Source organism: Phyllostomus hastatus, unplaced genomic scaffold, assembly GCF_019186645.2.
Source record: "Phyllostomus hastatus isolate PE091 unplaced genomic scaffold, TTU_PhHast_1.1 phas_contig_98, whole genome shotgun sequence".
Taxonomy (NCBI): Eukaryota; Metazoa; Chordata; class Mammalia; order Chiroptera; family Phyllostomidae; genus Phyllostomus; species Phyllostomus hastatus.
Genome location: NW_025333999.1, coordinates 440,826 through 459,749, shown reverse-complemented (window position 1 = coordinate 459,749; position 18,924 = coordinate 440,826). Strand labels below are relative to the sequence as shown.

Sequence of the window (18,924 nt, the reverse complement as noted above, 5' to 3'; positions counted from 1 at the left end):
CAGAGGTGGGCGTATGTTGGCTGTGGGAGACTCTGACGAGGCTGGTGGGGTGGGGTGGGGGGGCGGTGAGTAGTCGGGAAATGTAGTCAGGGAACAGGGTGCCCGGGAGAGGGCTAGACCATACAGGGCTTTGCAGGCTATGGCATTGACTCCAGAATTTTCTCAGTGACGCTCCATGGTATCTGGACTGTATCTTTGGCAAGGCTCGAATGAACCCTTGAGTGAACAGTCCTTACGCTTTTCAGCACCTTATGTTTAGTTTGCTCCCTCTTGCTGGAGGTGCAGTGGCTTTGTGCAGAAGCAAAGGCTTTGCTTTTTCTTGGTGGTAAATGGCCTGGCTCTAGGATCAGCTCACGTCTCCTTTTAGGCCTAGCCATGAGCTATTTCTCTCCCTGGGAAGGTGTTGTAGGGGCACATGGGTCACCTCAGTAATACCTGTCGTAAGCCTCAGGAAGACATCACTTCTGGGCAGCCAGCCCTTTCTGACATCCTTGCCCCACAGCAGGTTGGGGGTTGTGTCCTGGGACAAGACCCCAGTGCATTTCTTCTGTAGCACTTTTCACACTCCCTGTGGTGGGTTGGTTTTATCCCCTTCTCCGCCACAGTCAGGATTCTGATTTGTTTTGGGGTGCTGTTTATCTACCGGTGACACCCAGTACATGGCCCAAACCTCTGCCTGATGGCACAACCAAACATGCTGTGTTGGCATAGCCGGTGTCCATGCCCTCTGGTCTCCTTGTACCACTCCTCAGGCCAGAGGCTTGGAGAGGACCTGCTGTGGTCAGTGATGTCAGGGCTGGCATCTCGGCTTCCTCTCTAAGTTGGGGTCTGCTGTAGACTTACCCCTATAGGGTAGGGGGTGGCAGTAAGTGCCTTTTAGCATCAGGCTGTCAGAGCCAGGCCACCCTGGTTAGTAGGGGACACCTTGCACCTCTGGTACTTGGGCTGAAGAGTATGGGTGGAAGCAGGTCTCGGACAGGGTTCATCCTGTGAACCAGTGAGCCCTGCCCCTACTTGGGACTGGGAACTTCTCGATGCCACCTCTAATGAGAGAGCCCAGCGACAGCCCAGTCAGCTGGGCCCTGGATCCTCATCTTCTGTGGGCTTGCAGCAGGTGCCCCCCGACCCCCACCACACCCCCACCTTGATACATGTCCATCTTTTCCACTGGATTCCAAGTCTTGAGAGCAGGGCTATGGCCCATGTCTGTCTGCCATGCCTGGCACATAGTAGGGGACCTCAGTTCAAGGTGCTCATTTACATTTTTTAAAAGGTTTTGTGATATTCCAAGATGATGATTTCTGGCTTCCAAGGCCCTAGGCTATGGGAGTGTGGGGACAGATGGTCTCAGGAGACCTGCAGAGGTCCCTGCTTGGCCCGCCTGAGGACTCTGAGGAATGGCCTGGCATCTCTTACTTACGTAGGACAGTGGTTTTGAGACCAGCACGAGCAGGTCCATAAGCAGAACCCCTGATTCATGTTGTTCTTAAGTGTGGCATCCTGCTTAAGGAGGAACACCCTCCCAGCTGTAAAGGGTTGTCTCTGGATGGTGGGACCATGGATGCCCTTAAACCTGAGCTTTACCTAGAAGAAGGCAGAAGCTATTATATAATATGCTTTATTTTATTAAACTTTTTGAGGTGAAATTCACATAACACAAAACTAATGATGTATTTCAAAAAGGTAAACCCAAGAAACAAAGCAGATCTGTGGTCGTTGGGGTTGAAGACAGAATAGGGAGTGACTGCTTAATGAGTATGAGGGGTTTTTGTTTGTTTGCAGTGAAACTTTTGGAGCTAGGTAGAGGTGACGGTTGCACAGCTGTGAGTAGAATGAGTTTAAGAGCTGGTATTTCTGTATTAGCAACATGCCAAGGGAAGATGTAGTGACTTGCTCTCTCCTGAGACTGCTTGCCATTCCACTGTCTCACTGATCTTTTGGTGTCGCCTTTGCAGACACTGTATCCTTGATGCACAGGTGGGAGGATCAGGTGGAAGCTGTTTGGGTGAGAAAACACTGTACTGATCTAGTGGTCTGGTAACCAGAAAGATAAGAGTCCAGGAATTGCACGTAGTCCTGTCACCTTGTGTCTGAACTTGACTCTGTGCTGTGACTTGCCTGGTCAGCTGGTTAACACACTGTTTGTCACCTGTCTAGCGTGTACTGTAAGCGTGGTCACCTGTGCCCAATCGACACTGGCCTCATTGAGAAGAATGTTGAACTCTTCTTTTCTGGTTCAGCAAAACCAATATATGACGACGACCCGTCTCTTGAAGGTAAGTGGAACATCCCAGCTTATTTTTGAGACAGATATTTTAAAAACAAACAACTCGCCCCTAAAGTAATATTCAGGAACACCTTTTAAAGATAGGGCTTGAGACTGCTGTGAACAGCTCTACGGAAGTGCACTCTGATGTCTGGTGAGGACTGCCTGGTTTGCTGTAAGGGGTGTCAGCTCAGGTGGGCTCTTCAAGTGCCACTTGGCCCTGCTGAGATTTTTGATGTGAGTCATAGCTCTGAGTCCCTTTCCTTTCAAGAAATTGGTTTTCTTCTTTTCCATCTCTTAGGTGGTGTTAATGGCAAAAACCTTGGCCCCATCAATGAATGGTGGATCACTGGCTTTGATGGAGGTGAAAAGGCTCTCATTGGCTTCAGCACCTGTAAGTATGTGGCCAACTGTGGACTGTTCTGGGTTATGAAAGGAGCCTTTACTTCTGTCCTCCCTGGGGCTTGGTTGGGCTTCGGGACCTCTCAGCAAGCTCTCGTGAACACCACTAACCTTGTGGTGACCACATGGGTGCTGGGATGGCCTCTTGTATTAGTTACAGCTGGCCTTGGAACTGACCCTTCAGTTACACGAGTAGATCATATTCTTGCAACTCATACCCAGACCAAATTTCAAAAACCAGAGATGAGCTAAATGAAAGCCCCTCAGCAAGCTCTCTAGTCAGTCCAAACAGGCCGCTTCTGAATGAGATAATAACTCTGCACTTGACGTTTTTGACACTTGGGTATAGAATGACTTAGACTCCTGGTAAGCTTCATAGACTCGTCTCTGCCCTTTGGCCACCATAGCTGCCATCAGGTTCAAATCACTGTATAAAATCATCTTCTGTTCACTCTAGCCTTTGCTGAATACATCCTGATGGACCCCAGCCCAGAGTATGCCCCGGTGTTCAGCGTAATGCAGGAGAAGATCTACATAAGTAAGATAGTCGTTGAGTTCCTGCAGAACAACCCTGACTCAACCTATGAAGACCTGATTAATAAGATTGAGGTACAAAGTTTTAAGTTCTTTGTAATCTGGCACTCACGCCTATTTACATGCAACGTAGGTATTGCTGAAAAAGTTATGTCTAGAATTAGCAGAAACTTTTTTAGTTCAATTAGAAGTTTTGCTTAAGTCTAAGGAACTTTTCTTTTTTTTTTTTTTTTTTATCTTAAAGACCACTGTTCCTCCTTCGGTGCTCAACCTGAATCGGTTCACTGAGGATTCTCTCCTTCGACATGCCCAGTTTGTGGTGGAACAAGTAGAGAGTTACGATGCAGCTGGGGACAGTGATGAGCAGCCCATCTTCCTGACCCCCTGCATGAGAGACCTGATCAAGTTGGCCGGGGTCACCCTGGGGAAAAGGTAAGGATGGAGCAGGAGTAAAACCGAAGACCTGAGAGCAGAGAAGGCAGAATGTCATACTAACATAATGGGAACCTCTCTCCCAGGCGAGCTGAGAGACGTCAGACCATCAGTCATTCCACCAAGGAGAAGGACAAAGGCCCTACTAAAGCTACCACCACCAAGCTGGTCTACGAGATCTTTGACACTTTCTTCGCAGAGCAAATTGAAAAAGATGACAGAGAAGACAAGGAGAATGCCTTCAAACGCCGGCGGTGTGGTGTCTGCGAGGTAGGTAACCTCACTTGGGCTGAGTTCCCCATGTAATCTGAGCAAATCACTCCCTTCTCTTTCTGCCCTGAGATGCTCACTGTTCAAGTGTGAGCTCTAAAAAGTAAGCTGGGAGAAAGTTGGTGATCTGGGGAGAATTGCATGCCTCATGGACAAACCGATTGATAGAAATCAATCGGTGTAGAAATTGGTGGGCTCGGGGGCTTTGCTGTTAATGCTACTGTCACTAACCTGGAAGCCTAGCTTCCTGGGTGGCGTTTGCTCTGCCTGCATCTCACTGTGTCTGAAGGCCCAGCCTGAGGGCAGAGGGCGTGGCTGCCCCACAGGTGCTGCTTCCTCAGAGGGAGCACAACCTCCTGGGAACTTGCCTTGTCTTATGCTGTAACTTTCCCAGAAAAGTGGGGACTGTCCAACTCAGATTTGAGGCCTTAAAAGACCTCTTTCTGTGAAAAAAATTTTTTTACTTTACTGTGGAGGAATTAATCCCCCTAATCTTCTGTGACTCAGAGATCACATATATTTTGGTATCTATTATTTAACTTATTTTCTACGAAAACTTAGATATAAAAATACAGCAGCTGCCTTCATAACCACCCTGTGTTCACACTGTCCTCTGGAGTCAGAGCTTTTCCTGTTGTATTCAGGGGTAGCCCTTAACGGGAATTTGCATATGCTCACCATTCTTGTTTTGATTTTAATTTTTATCATCTAGCACATGTGTATCTAAGCCTTAAAAATGTCTTTAAATATACAGAACTGGTATTTATAACCATGTTATGTGTTGATATAGGTAGATCTAGTTAATTCGTTTTGACTGTTCCATAGTACTTCATTACCTGATATCGCAGCTTACCCCTCGGTGATGGGCCACTTTCGATATTATAAATCATACTGCAGGCAGCATCCTTGAATGAGACTTATGTGACTGCCTCTATTTAGAGGTAGAATTGCTGGGGTATGGGTTAGATACTTCACTTTGATCTAGAAAACTGCTCTCCAAAATGGTGCTACCAGCGTAAACCCTTTGATCAGTGCCAGTTTCCCCACACCTGTTTCAACACTGCATGCCCAGCCTCTTAACCTTCACTGATCTAGAGGGTAGGAAGGGTACCTGGTTCCTGACTCTCATTTCCTGTGTCTCTCATGAGACTAGACATAACAGCTTCTAAAACTGTAATCCCCCCAAAACCTGGTTATCAATTGTTATTAATGGCCATTTGGTTTACTTTATTACTATCTTTCAGGTTTGTCAGCAGCCCGAGTGTGGAAAGTGTAAAGCCTGTAAGGATATGGTTAAATTCGGTGGTAGTGGAAGGAGCAAACAGGCCTGCCAAGAGAGGAGGTAGGCCCGGCTGACCTTTGTGCGGGTTGTAGAGGACAGTGCCCGCTGCTGGCTGGCACTCTGTGGGGGGGGTCGGCTGTGTGGAGATGTGCAGAGCGGGCAGGAGTGCTTCATCTAGCGTTGTCCCCAGGCCGGTCCCTGTGATCTGACTAAAACAGCCCCCTGTTGGTTTTACTTACCAAGGGGCCTTGCTTATACAAGTGACTTTGTAGGTGTCCCAATATGGCCATGAAAGAGGCAGATGATGACGAGGAAGTGGATGACAATATCCCAGAGATGCCTTCACCCAAAAAAATGCATCAGGGGAAGAAAAAGAAACAGAACAAGAACCGGATCTCTTGGATTGGAGAAGCTGTTAAGGTAACCCTGGAACAGGCCGTCCGTCGTCATCTCTCTGCCACCCTCTGAGAAGCGAGTTGTCTCCTCTTGTCTTGGTGCCAGGCCTCTCAAGCAGCCTGTATCCGCTCGCTTGCCTCATGAGAGGAGCAGAGCCAGCGGTGAGGCCTAGGCCCACGGCCACACAGCAGAAATGTGTTGTTGTTTGTGTGCCAAAGACTTAAGAGTCATTAGTCCCAAAGTGGGTATTTGACACAGTTCTAAGAGTGTTGGGCTGCTTCCCCTTTATAGCTTGTTTTGAAGAGAGATGTCAACATCTCTGGTATGGGAATGGGTGTCATCGGGGCACTAGCAGATTGCCTCCTGGTCAGCTTCACATCTAAGGCTCAGCTCCATTACCAAAGCTGGAAAGCCAATGTCTTCAGCACTGCTTCCTTGGTGTCCATAAGTCAAAGATGCAGTTGGTTCACTCGGCAGGCATGAGGCCACTCTGCCGGGTGCTGCTTCAGGCCTGGACGTGGTTCAGCCCTGCCCTGTGGTGCTGATGCTCCAGGGCAGGAGGACAGACACACGCTGCTGGGCAGGTGGAGAGCTGGGAGGGGGCTGGGGCTGTGAGGCTTCCCCAAGGAGGTGACCTCTGAGCTGGGACCCAGAAGGTGGGAGAGGAGCCGCCCCATAAAGATCTGGGGAAGAACCAGGGCAGAGGCTCTGACGTGGGAACCAGTTTTCCTTGTGAGGAAAGGAGAGAGGCTGAGAGAGGAGTCGGGGACGGGATGTGGCTTTAGGACCATGGTGAAGAGTTGACGGGTGCTGTCAACATCGAATGCTGGAACCTGATTTGCTGCTGACTGGCAAGGGCAGAGCTGACAATAGAGGCAGATGGGTGTTCTCTATAGGAGTCAGGCCAGTATAGCTCATGACTTAATGAAGTCAGTATGGGTTATGCCTTTATATTAAGTAACAACATGCAGGTCAAGCCTAGCATAGATCTTTAAACCTTTCTCCACCTGAAATAAGCTCTGTTTGTGTTCAGATTGAAGGCAAGAAGACTTACTATAAGAAGGTGTGCATTGACTCAGAAACCCTGGAAGTGGGGGACTGTGTCTCTGTTATTCCAGATGACTCCTCGAAACCACTGTACTTAGCAAGGTTTGTATCTTTCCCTTTCCTTGACTTCAGCACACACTTTCTCTTGAACAAGTAGGAGATGGCTGTTTGCAAGAAAAGCAGCAGCAGCTCTTTGTTCTGCACTGAAACAAAACGAACAAACCCCAAACCCCCACAAGTTCCCCCTGTAAACTCAAAGCAGATCTGCTGGTGAAGTTTGAACTTTCTTGCCTTCTGCTCTTCCGACTCCAGGGTCACAGCATTGTGGGAGGACAGCATCCAAGGGCAGATGTTTCATGCCCACTGGTTCTGTGCTGGCACAGACACAGTCCTCGGGGCCACGTCAGACCCCCTGGAGCTGTTCTTGGTAGATGAATGTGAGGACATGCAGCTGTCATACATTCACAGCAAGGTGACAGTCGTCTACAAAGCTCCGTCGGAAAACTGGGCCATGGAGGTGAGTGCCCAGCGCCCTTGTGTGTCCCTCTCACTGTGTGCGGTCATGCCTGACACAGCATCCCTGTCCCCAAAGGGAGGCATGGATCCTGAGGCCCTGATGGCAGAGGACAATGGGAAGACCTATTTCTACCAGCTGTGGTACGATCAAGACTATGCACGATTTGAATCCCCTCCAAAAACTCAGCCGACAGAGGACAACAAGTACAAGTGAGTGCTGGCCCCAGGCCCTGGTGTTGTCACCTCCTTGGAGAGGACACCATGCCTCTGTGTGAATCACTCTAGCTTTTCACATGCTTCTATCTGCTGGGTTTGCTTCCCGGACAGCATCTGATTGTTTTCCTCGTTACCCCAAATTGTCCTGGCTTTGTTTCAATGGCTTAAGGTATTTGGTACCTTGGCACGGAGTTATCTTAATGAGAAACTCGAGTGTCCAAGAGCAGGATTTATCTTTGCGTTTTTGGCCTTTTTTGCATGTTCTTCAGTCTCTGTACCACAGATTTCATGTTTTCTTTCATTTCTTAGGTATCTTTTAAGTGAGATCTTTGAGTCCATTTTATTCTTACCGGTGGGTGACTGCTTTTAGGGAGTCTTGCTGTTTTTTAGTGCTTAGTGCCCTGTGCCTTCTTTCCTAACTTCTGTTCCTCCCCTGTTTTGACTGAAAGTGGCCCTGTACTTCTAGAGCAACAGTAAGGCTGATGGGGCGAAGCCTAGGGGGGCTCACTTACACGCTTCTGGAGTTTCTCTACTTGGCCTGGTGCTACCTCTTGACTCTATTTTATTTTTAGAGAGAGGGGAAGGGAGGGAGAAAGAGGGAGAGAAGAGAAACATCAATGTGTGGTTGCCTCTTGTGCACCCCCTTATGGGGACCTGCCCTGCGGCCCAGGCATGTGCCCTGATTAGGAATCCAACCAGCTACCCCTTGCTTCGTAGGCTGGCACTCGATCCTCTGAGCCACACCAGCCGGGGCTGATCTCCATTTTTAAGTCAGACTTCCAGCCTCCTTTAAGGAATAATGTTGAACTTGACCAAATACCTCTAACCTTTATATAGATAATGGTATGAGCCTGCTCTGATATTTTGAGTTTCTGACTGAACCACTGTTTGTATTCTTGCTCCTGGTGTACTTTTCACCATATTCTAGATTCTGTTTAATGTCTTAGGGTTTTTATAGCAAATACTGTACTTGAAAGTGGGGTAGGTTTGACTTTTTTGTGTGTCGTATGTATCTCTGGGCTTTAATCCCAAGTAAGTGCTTTCAGTGTATGAACACAGCTCTGGCTGGTGTGGCTCAGTGGGTTGGATACTGGCCTGCCTGCCAAAGAGTCACTGGAAGGGTCAGCAGTTTGACTTCCGGTCAGGGCACATGCCTGGGTTGAGGGCTAGGGCGCCTGCCTGCTGTGGGGTGTGCAAGAGGCAACCAATCAATGTTTCTCTCCTTCACTTCCTCCCTCTCTAAAAAATACATGAAATCTAAAAAAAAATGTGAACATAAAGTACAGGAAAGACGCTTCCTTCAAACATCTGTAGATTATTCTCTTGGTCACCAGAGTCTCCGAGTTAAGCCAGTGGCTTCTTACTAGAGTCATTACCTGCCACCTCAGGGCCTGTTGTCTTTTGTCTTGTACTCCTTCAGGTTCTGTGCAAGCTGTGCCCGTCTGGCCGAAATGAGGCAAAAGGAAATTCCCAGGGTCATGGAGCAGCTCGAGGACATAGATGGCCGGCTTTTCTACAGCTCAGCCTCCAAGGATGGTATCCAGTATCGAGTGGGTGACGGCGTGTACCTCCTCCCTGAGGCCTTCACATTCAAGTGAGTGACACCCAGGTCAGGGCCAGGACCCTTGGGTTGGCTCTTGTACCAGCTGTTGCCTGTGAGCCATTGTCACTGGTTGGTCATACTGAACTACCTACTTTTTAAAGTTTGATGTTCAGTTACATGTAATTTTTGCTTCTCTGCAGCATCAAGCTGTCCAGTCCTGTGAAACGCCCGCGGAAGGAGCCTGTGGATGAAGATCTGTATCCAGAACACTACCGGAAATACTCGGACTACATCAAAGGCAGCAACCTGGATGCCCCTGAGCCGTACCGAATTGGCCGCATCAAAGACATCTTCTGTGTCAAGAAGAACAATGGCAAGCCCAATGAGACAGACATTAAGATCAGACTGAACAAGTTCTACAGGTCAGTGATGGCCTTTGCTTTTCCAGGAGGCAACAGGCTCTTCCAGAAAGTTCTGCCTGAAATGGGATTGTAATGTAGCACACACAGGGGTGTTCTAAGAGTCAGGTAGAAGTAGCTGTTTTTCCAGGTATTTCTGATTATCTGAGTACTGATAGTAATGGAACTTTATTTCATAGCCTTGCTTTGAAATAAATAGACCTTATTTTATAGCTGCCAGTTCTTTCCAAGGAAATCCCAGAGGTGGAATGTCCCGTGCTCTGCCTGAGGCAGCCCCAGGGAACTTTGTTCTTTTATGACCTCTGCGTTCCACCTCCTCCCCCAGCCCCTCCCAGCACTCATCCTCCTGATTTTTCCAGGCCTTCCTTCCTGCTGCTGGGGTTTCTTTCTGCCTATACTTTTCCAAGGTCTTGGCTGCACTGAGTCTTTTTCTGGGACCCTAGTAAGTGGTAGTAGTTAGGAGCTAACCTGAAACTAAGCCATACAGGTAGTTATAACACTGCTTCACTTGGCTAATGTATATCAAAGACTTTCTGAAGTCCTTAAAATAATCATTTGTAGGAATGGGAGAGAAAGGAGAAGTCCGGCTGCTATAGATGAGAAAAAGAAGCTCTAGACACGCTTCTTAACAGGAGGCAGCAGGCAGTCTTGACACAGGGCCAGTCTAACCTGTTTGGGCTATAGCGGGGGCATGAACAGGAAGCAAATCATTCAACATACTGAACTACGTTAAGGTTTAATGTTCAGTTACGCATAATGGTTGCTTCTCTGCTGCATCAAGCTGTGTCAACACCTATGGAAGGAGCATTTGTTGCCACGAATTGCACTGTTTGTAGTGTCTAGTGGCAACTAAGGATACTGATCAAGCTGACCTAACTGGGAGCCATGGTCTTTTCCCAGGGAGTCTCTGAGCAACCCCAGGTGTGTGGTACCACTTAACTCGCTGAATTGCTGACAGACTCTCCTGCTTGCAGGCCGGAGAACACACATAAGTCCACTCCAGCAAGTTACCATGCGGACATCAACTTGCTTTACTGGAGCGATGAGGAGGCCGTGGTGGACTTCAGCGCTGTGCAGGGCCGCTGCACTGTGGAGTACGGGGAGGACCTGCCTGAGTGCCTGCAGGACTTCTCAGCTGGCGGCCCAGACCGCTTCTACTTTCTCGAGGTGGCTGCCCTGCGCTTGCTGGAGGGAAAGGCTTCGGGTCAAACTCCCAGCCCCCAAGAAAGCACTTTAATTATACAGAGTATAAATCGACGACATTCAAAGCTGGAACCTAGTACTTTTTTGGCTTTTTCTTTTTTGTAAGACGACAGTTGCGGGCAAGGTCTCAAATGCTCTTACTCTTGGCTTGTTAAAAAGTACAGTGATAAGAGTAAGAATAATATTTGAGTATCCTAATGCAACTAAAATTCATTTGAAGACTATTAGGCAGCCTCTGCTAGCTTGACCCACTGTGCCTTAGTGTGAGTTAGGGAAGGAGACCTCTTCCCCAGGGAGACACAGTCCTGCCTCTTGTCCCTTCAGCCAACTGTCTGCCTCCAGGCCAGGTCTACACACTGCAGTTGGCCCTGGTTATTGAGAGGAGATCCAGGAGTCTTAACTAAACTGATCACTTTTAAATTGGCAAGTGCAGCTTCTGTGTTGGCACACTTGAAATGACACGTTCCTACGTTTCCCTAGGTTCCAGTGTAGATAGCCTCATCAGACTCATCTCTTGGTGTAACACTTTTGCCTATTTTTAGAACGAGTAGTCCCAGCACTTACAAAAGCAAGAATGTCAATGTAGACCACATAAAATATTTGTATTAATACAATGTAAAAGATTTTCCAGTGTAGTAAAATCAGAGTACTCTTATTGGTGGCTATTTGCTTATGGCTATATTCAGAAAGAAATTAAATAGATCTTTATCAAATTAACTTGTTATAGAAGAACAAGGTGTTTCTCTGCCAGACTTGTGGTTCTTCCCTTCCCAGGCCTATAATGCTAAAAGCAAAAGCTTTGAAGATCCTCCCAACCATGCCCGTAGCCCTGGAAACAAAGGGAAAGGGAAGGGAAAAGGTATGTCATTATTCCCTAGGGTTCTTTTCAAGTCCATTGTCTATAACTCAGGCTACTTAATGTCTGTGAATCAATAAGGTATTTGAAGAAAACAAGTCAAGGCTCTGATCTAATTTGTGGCCTGTCTCCTCCAGGGAGAAGCAGGGTCAAGTCTCAGACATGTGAACCAAGTGAACCCAAGGCAGAAATTCAGCTGCGGAAACTGCGGACCCTGGATGTATTTTCTGGCTGTGGGGGATTATCAGAAGGATTCCACCAAGCAGGTAAAGGCCAAGAGGTCCTTTCCCTGCACAACTAGCAAAACCAGACCCAGCGCATTCTTCCTGGAAGAGTTTTCTGGCTCTGGTCACCTTTCTGACTCAAGACTTGTCTCACTCCAGGTTGTTTAAAGCCCTTTGTCTCTTTATCTGCCAGGCATCTCAGAAACGCTGTGGGCCGTTGAGATGTGGGACCCTGCGGCTCAGGCGTTCCGGCTGAACAACCCCGGGTCCACCGTGTTCACGGAGGACTGCAATGTCCTGCTGAAGCTGGTCATGGCCGGAGAGGTGACCAACTCCCGAGGCCAGAAGCTTCCTCAGAAGGGAGACGTGGAGATGTTGTGTGGCGGGCCACCCTGCCAAGGCTTCAGTGGCATGAACCGCTTCAATTCTCGTACCTACTCCAAGTTCAAGAACTCTCTGGTGGTCTCTTTCCTCAGGTAAATGGGGCAGAGGCCCCTCTGTGTTCAGTGCTGCCTGTGGGTGACCCGACAGCCAGCCCTGGGGCTGTGGGACTGGGCATGCCGGGTGGGGGGAACAGTCACTGCTTCAGCCTTCCCAGCTGCTGGTGGCCATGTGCTGAGGTGAGGCACCTGGCCTCTGCCTTCAGGAAGGTAATAGCTCACTTTTGGCTGAGGAGAGAGTGACCTTGAGAGCTGGGAGGGTCTGTTTCTAGGCAGCCAGACGTTGGCCATTTAGGAGTGGCTTTCGGTAGAGCAGATCTTTTTTTCTCTCAATCCAAATGGTGACTCCGGTGCCTCCCACAGCTACTGCGACTACTACCGGCCGCGGTACTTCCTCCTGGAAAATGTCAGGAACTTCGTCTCCTTCAAGCGCTCCATGGTCCTAAAGCTCACTCTCCGCTGCCTGGTCCGCATGGGCTATCAGTGCACCTTCGGCGTGTTGCAGGTGGGGCTCCCAGGGAATGGGGCACAGGTGGGTGGGCGGGTGGATGTGGTCGGGAGGAGGGTCATCGCTCCCTGCACTGACTGCAGTGGACTGTCTCCATCCGAAAATAAGGCTCAAAGGGCCAGGCCTAAGAATGACAACTGGCTGTGCTGCTGAGGGCAGGGAGATGGCCCCTTGGGCCCCCACCCACTACTGGGAAGCCCGCAGCCTTTAGATCTCAAAGCTCGGATCCAGAGTCCACCTCTTAGGGTCTTCTCAAGAGCTGTGTCCTCTAGTGTGCCTGAGGAGGGGCTGCATTCCAGGGGGCTCTTGGCTGTTCTGTTTCCAGCTCATTTCCTCGATAGGGAATGGTCGTGGCCAAGTATGATGGTCTAGGCAACAGTTAGGTCCCCAGGGTGGGGTGGGTGAGGCCAGGTGGGCAGAAGTGCACACAGACCAAACTGTCAACGGGGTAAAATGTGAGCATTTCTTCTGGGTGAACACACGTGCGTACAGACACCTAGAGAGGGCAAAAGATTGCATTCCAGGTGGCTACCAATGGCTATGACCACAGGAGTCACAACTTGGGGTGACACATGGGGAACAGGACTTGTCCGAAAGCAGCCCCTCTGTGTGTGTCCTTTTAGTCATCGTTGACGTAATTGACGCTGAGATGACTATCAAAAGGGGAGGGGAGGTTGGCTAGAGTGCCTTGAGTGAGTGGGTACTAGTTGCATGGCTCTTCCTGGTTCAGGCTCTGGCTTATCCAGGCTCACGGGTCAAGCCTGGTTGGCAGCCACGTTCTGTCCCTGTGTAGGTGGCTGGGTTCTGTGCAGTCTCCTCTGGCCTCTCCTCAAGTGCTGAGACCACAGGTCCCTGCAGTGCTCTATAAAGAGCTGACTGGGTCCTCAGAGGAGTTCACTCCACCACATGGAATCTTAGGTTTTCATCTGGTCTCACTTTTTTTTTTTTTAATTGACTTGAGAAAGAGATAATTGACTAGAGAGAGAGAGAGAGAGAGAGAGAGAGAAGCATTGATTTGCTTCTGTCAACGGGGTAGACATTCCTTGGTTGATTCTTGTGTGTGCCCTGACGAGGCTAAACCCATAACCTTGGCTTATTGGGATGATGCTCTAAACAGCTGAGCTACCCAGCCAGAGCCGGTCTCACTTCTTGTCAGGAATAAACCTGCTGGGTTAATTTTGAGTTTTCTGGGTGAGCTGTGCTCAAGCCACCTGCTCCAAAAAGTGGGTGTCACTGACCTCAGACTTTGGCTCAGCCACTTAGAGTACCAGTTGACCTGTGTGTGTGGCTCTTCTGTGCACAGGCTGGTCAGTATGGTGTGGCCCAGACACGGAGGCGAGCCATTATCCTGGCTGCAGCTCCTGGGGAGAAGCTCCCCCTGTTCCCAGAGCCACTGCACGTGTTTGCGCCCCGGGCCTGCCAGCTGAGCGTCGTAGTGGATGACAAGAAGTTTGTTAGCAACATAACCAGGTAGGAGCCCCCGCTTGCCCTGCTGTGTCATGGTATTTGTGAGCGTCACCTGGGGAAGTTTGGCGTTGGACTCTGCCACTTCCACTGTCATGTTCTGACCCCCAAGTAACCACTGTGTACAAAGCAGGGGCCAGATGCCTGGCTGTAGTCATGAGCAAAGCCCAGCTAGAGCCTCTTTCCTTCCTGGATGGAGTCTAAAAAGAATGCTGCCTATGTGACCTCAGGCAGCCCTTTGACCTCTGAGTTGGGATGTCCCCTCTAGAGAGGGCAGTGCCAGCAGTCGGGATGGCAGTAGTGACTGAAGGAATAGCAGCAGTATGCGTCCCCAAAAGTGTCAACTGTCTGCCACACTCTATTACAGGCTGAGCTCAGGTCCGTTCCGAACCATCACTGTGCGGGACACGATGTCTGACCTTCCTGAGATCCGGAACGGAGCTTCGGCCCTGGAGATCTCGTACAACGGGGAACCTCAGTCCTGGTTCCAGAGGCAGCTCCGGGGCTCTCAGTACCAGCCCATCCTCAGGGACCACATCTGTAAGGTAACGTTGCCCAACAGAGGAGTCCTCCTACCAGCTGCCTCCCGGGAACAACAGACCTGGGGGAGCCCAGCCAAGGCTTAGGGTAGGAAGCAGGACCTGATCCCAGCCCCCTTCCAGCTGCCTCTCTGCTCTTGGCCTCTAACCCAAACCACTGTCATCTCGACTGGCCCCCAGCCTCACTGACTCCTGCTTCTCTTCTTGCCCCCACCACCCATGCCCCCCACGGCAGCTCGTAGTCATATAAAGCATTGACTAGAGCTTTTGCTTTTTGTGGAGTAGGCCCGGAGTGGTGTGTCTGGTTACTGCCCCTCTGACTGACCTCTGTGGCAACTCCTCTCTGTGTGGTGTCCCAAGCATGCCAACCTGGCCTTGTGTGCCCCCAGCTACTGCTGCGCCCCATATGGTAGCACTCAGCTGAGGCATCCTCCCCACGCTTGCCCTGAAGCTGTTACTTCACCTGTTCCCCCTACATTATTCCTCCATCCCTGCTCTGTCTTCAGGGCACACGTGTGATCCCCAAGCTGTTCATTTGGGTAACTCATCTGCCCACATGGGAGGTCAGCCCCTTGGGGGTTCCTGGTTGCTGTGGTGTCCCCAGAGCCTAGAGCAGTGGTGCCCAGCCCACCTCAGATGCTCCCTGGGCTGGGTCACAGCTGGGTCTTGCCACACTCTTTTAGGACATGAGCGCCTTGGTGGCTGCCCGCATGCGGCACATCCCTCTGGCACCGGGTTCAGACTGGCGTGACCTGCCGAATATTGAGGTGCGACTCTCCGATGGCACCATGGCCAGGAAGCTGCGGTACACCCACCACGATAAGAAGAATGGCTGCAGCAGCACTGGGGCCCTCCGAGGGGTCTGCTCCTGTGCAGAAGGTGGGACCCCTGTGTGTACCCTGGGAGTAGCTTCCCTCGAGTTTATTGTGAAGCCCTGGCCCCTCAGGTCCTGGTCTGCAGGACATCCTGGGTGCTGCCGCTCAGTGACGCAGTAGTTCTGGGCACGGCACACATGCTAAGCCTGGGTGTCCCCCTGGTAAAAGTGTGCCCAGGCAACGGAGACTGTTGACTGCTATGTCCCTGGATGGGCTCCGAGTGCCACAGGTACCTTCCTGGGCTTTTCTCCTGTCCGTAACATCAGCCTCATTGCAGCCCTCTCTTCAATCAGGCAAAGCCTGTGACTCCACGGCCAGGCAGTTCAACACGCTCATCCCCTGGTGCTTGCCCCACACCGGCAACAGGCACAACCACTGGGCCGGTCTCTACGGACGGCTTGAGTGGGACGGCTTCTTCAGCACAACTGTCACCAACCCTGAGCCCATGGGCAAGCAGGTAGGATTGAGGATCTGGGTCAGGCCTGGGAAGGGGACCAAGGTGCAGGCTTAGCAGGTAGGGGTAGCCTATCGGGAACTGGCACTCCTCACCTCCTGCCTTGGTGCTGATGGAGACAGGTTTACCAGCTGAGACCTAAGACCGAACTTCTCCACCATACAGTTTCCACCCTGCCCACATGGCAGGTCTTGTGCCCCTGCCCCACCGTGTCTCTCGCCCCCAGGGTCGTGTGCTTCATCCTGAACAGCACCGTGTCGTGAGCGTGCGGGAGTGTGCCCGCTCCCAGGGCTTCCCAGACACTTACAGGCTGTTTGGCAATATCCTGGACAAGCACCGTCAGGTCAGTTCAGTGGAACAGAGCCGGCTTGCTTCTCCTCTGGCCATGAGGAGGTGCAGGCGGGTGGGAGGGGCCCCCTCTTGCCCATGAACAGGATAAAGAGCAGTTCAGTGGATCAGTGGGGAGCACAGCTCCCACAGGGACGCTGATTGGCCTCAGCACTCCCAGCAGGGGGGCAGCCAGGAGGGAGGGTCCCTGTCCCTGGGCTCAGAGTGCTTATGGGTCAGGCTGAGTCGCTAAATGTGTGTTGCTGGTCACAGCTCTGAGGCAGATTTATCCCAAAGGAAAGTTTTAATGCAGTGAACTTTAGAGAGGGAACAGACTAAATACATAGTGGGGAAAATTCATTATTGCTAAGGGTTGAAAGGAACCAACAATTCCTCTGATTCCTAGGGTGTTAGGTTGGTTTCTTGAATGAATGTATTTCTACCCAAGTAATGCACACACGGCTTAAAAAGCCAATGGTGCCTGGGCATTATAGGGGGAAATGGCTGTTTCATCCCATACCCCCAGTCTTGCTCTCTGAAAGCAGCTGCTCAGCTAGAAGTGAAGCATGGTGGCTTTCACATCTGGATCTTTGAGTTTTTCTAAAGCCCTTAAAAAAAAAAAATCACAGAGAGGGGAAGAGAGGGAGAAAGGAGAGAAACATCAATGAATTTGTGTTTGCCTCTCTTGCGCCCTCTGCTGGGGACCTGGCCCAAAACCAAGGCGTGTGCCCTGACTGGGAATTGAACCAGCAACCCTTTTGTTCTCAGGCCAGCCAGAGCTTTCAGTGCACTCAGTTCTTAGTGCACATTCAGTGCACTAAGTCACACCAGCCTGAGCTTTAAAGCCCTTTAATGGTTCCCTTCTCTGTGGGTGGTTCTTGACAAGTTGGTATTTGGTGTGGGAGGATGAGTTGATTGGCAGGTCAGAGGATCATTGTGGTGAAAAGGCTCATGTGAGCATGAGACCAGGGGCCCAGTGTCCTCACTGGGCAGAGACCAGTGCTGGCTCCAGCTGTGCCAAACTAGGCATCTCTCTCCTTCCTTCCTGCAGGTTGGTAACGCCGTGCCACCGCCCCTGGCCAAAGCCATTGGCTTGGAGATCAAGCTCTGTATGTTGGCCAAAGCTCAAGAGAGTGCCTCAGGTATGTTGGGTGTGGGCTGGCTGAGGGCAGCCAGGGTGTAACTCTAGGCTTGGGGACTCAGGCGAGTCACACTCTTTCTAGTGGCTTCACTTTTCTCTGGGCAGCTGTGAGATGGGATGAGTCACGCATGGCTGGTGCTCTGAACTGGTACCTGGCACATAGTGAGCGGTTGGGTCTTGGGGCACTTTCCCCTGTCCCTCCGGTGAGCCCAGCTCAGGTGGGCCTGCCTCAGCCTCTAACCCAGGCAGTTTGGAAACTTCTAGGGGTCACCTTTGAACAGTACTCAGTCTTCCTGAATGTTCGTTCAGAGCTGCTACAGGTTATTTTACAGCCAGCCATTAATACCGACGCCTAGGCATTCAGGTAGTTCCTGATTTTGTGTATTTGCTGTGCTTGCCTGTTATAGGGTGATGTTGTATATATTCCCTACAGTGACTTTCCATTTTCTCTCCCTTCAGTTAAAATCGAGGAGAAAACTATCAAGGATTAGTATCACCCGCCCATCGCCCTTGTGTCTGGCACCAGGGATCCCCAATGTGCACTGATGTTGTATTTTTAACATGTTGAAATCTGTCAGTTCAAATGTGTTGTACACGGTGTTTGTGGCCTTGGCTGACATGCAGCTGTTCTGTAAGGTTTGCTTATCAACAAATGACTTAGTGATCAAATTGTGCAGTACTTTGTGCATTCTGAATTTTAAAAGTTTTTTATTATGCATTATATCAGATCTACCACTGTATGAGTGGAAATTAAAACTTTATGTAGTTTTTATATGTTGTAATATTTCTTCAAATAAATCTCTCCTATAAATCACCTTGGCTGGTGACTCCTGATTTACAAGGGGCTCCTGGCTGTCTCTCAGCTGAGGCTGGGTGAGAATGGGCTCCTCCTTAGTGCTGATGGTGATCCCAAAGAGACATTTCTGTGAAGTTGTCACTTCATGTGTCCCATGTGCATATTAGGGGTGGGGGTTAACTTGTGTGCCTCAGTTCTGGCCAACGAGATGCAAGTGGAACTTGCTAGTCAGTTTCCAGGAAATTCTTTTAAAGGAATAGTCTTAGTTGGCCTAACCCATGGTCTTGTAGGCCTTCTTTGGAGTGGGCTGTGATGCCTGGCAATGCAGCAGCCATCTTGTGACCACGAGGTCAGAAGCCCTTAGCAGTTGATGGTGGAGCAAGAAGAGAGGAGTTAGCCCTGGCCTGTCACCCCAAGACAAACCCCTGATTTGCTTAAGAATCTACTAGGAAAGCTTTCTGTGCTTTCAGCCTAACTCAATCCTACTGAATTCTAAAACAAAACTTTTTTGGTTTGTCTTTTTTGGGAAAGGACTTGCTATAAAATGTCGACAAAGCACAAGCAGACAAAGAAATGTCAGTCTCCAGCCCCCACGACCCAGCAGACCACCATTAGATGTTAAGTACCACCTGTTCCACCACCTGTACGTGTATTTTCATAAATGGTGTCCTCAGGGGCACTCCAACCGTAACTTTCTACTCAACGAGTCCCAGGTGTTTCAGTCATAAGACTACAGGACTAAATATAATTCAAATGCAAACTTCACTAAGTTCC

At 50.1% G+C, this 18,924-nt stretch overlaps 1 protein-coding gene across 4 annotated transcripts in view; it reads left to right on the top strand.

Moving 5' to 3' along the window:
- DNMT1 (DNA methyltransferase 1) overlaps positions 1-18,168 on the top strand; it is a 49,133-nt gene extending 30,965 nt beyond the window's left edge. For all 4 annotated transcript variants that reach the window (XM_045853168.1, XM_045853166.1, XM_045853165.1 and 1 more), the window contains exons 17-40: positions 2,158-2,276; positions 2,568-2,660; positions 3,126-3,277; positions 3,447-3,634; positions 3,721-3,904; positions 5,149-5,246; positions 5,459-5,606; positions 6,616-6,731; positions 6,942-7,146; positions 7,222-7,355; positions 8,782-8,955; positions 9,105-9,326; positions 10,298-10,490; positions 11,301-11,385; positions 11,520-11,648; positions 11,800-12,082; positions 12,410-12,551; positions 13,858-14,024; positions 14,386-14,563; positions 15,241-15,436; positions 15,726-15,889; positions 16,113-16,229; positions 17,265-17,355; positions 17,814-18,168. In XM_045853168.1, the coding sequence (XP_045709124.1) occupies positions 2,158-2,276; positions 2,568-2,660; positions 3,126-3,277; positions 3,447-3,634; positions 3,721-3,904; positions 5,149-5,246; positions 5,459-5,606; positions 6,616-6,731; positions 6,942-7,146; positions 7,222-7,355; positions 8,782-8,955; positions 9,105-9,326; positions 10,298-10,490; positions 11,301-11,385; positions 11,520-11,648; positions 11,800-12,082; positions 12,410-12,551; positions 13,858-14,024; positions 14,386-14,563; positions 15,241-15,436; positions 15,726-15,889; positions 16,113-16,229; positions 17,265-17,355; positions 17,814-17,845 (3,610 nt within the window). In that variant the 3' untranslated portion in view covers positions 17,846-18,168. The remainder of the gene's footprint in view (positions 1-2,157; positions 2,277-2,567; positions 2,661-3,125; positions 3,278-3,446; positions 3,635-3,720; positions 3,905-5,148; positions 5,247-5,458; positions 5,607-6,615; positions 6,732-6,941; positions 7,147-7,221; positions 7,356-8,781; positions 8,956-9,104; positions 9,327-10,297; positions 10,491-11,300; positions 11,386-11,519; positions 11,649-11,799; positions 12,083-12,409; positions 12,552-13,857; positions 14,025-14,385; positions 14,564-15,240; positions 15,437-15,725; positions 15,890-16,112; positions 16,230-17,264; positions 17,356-17,813) is intronic.
- Positions 18,169-18,924: the final 756 nt, after the last annotated feature.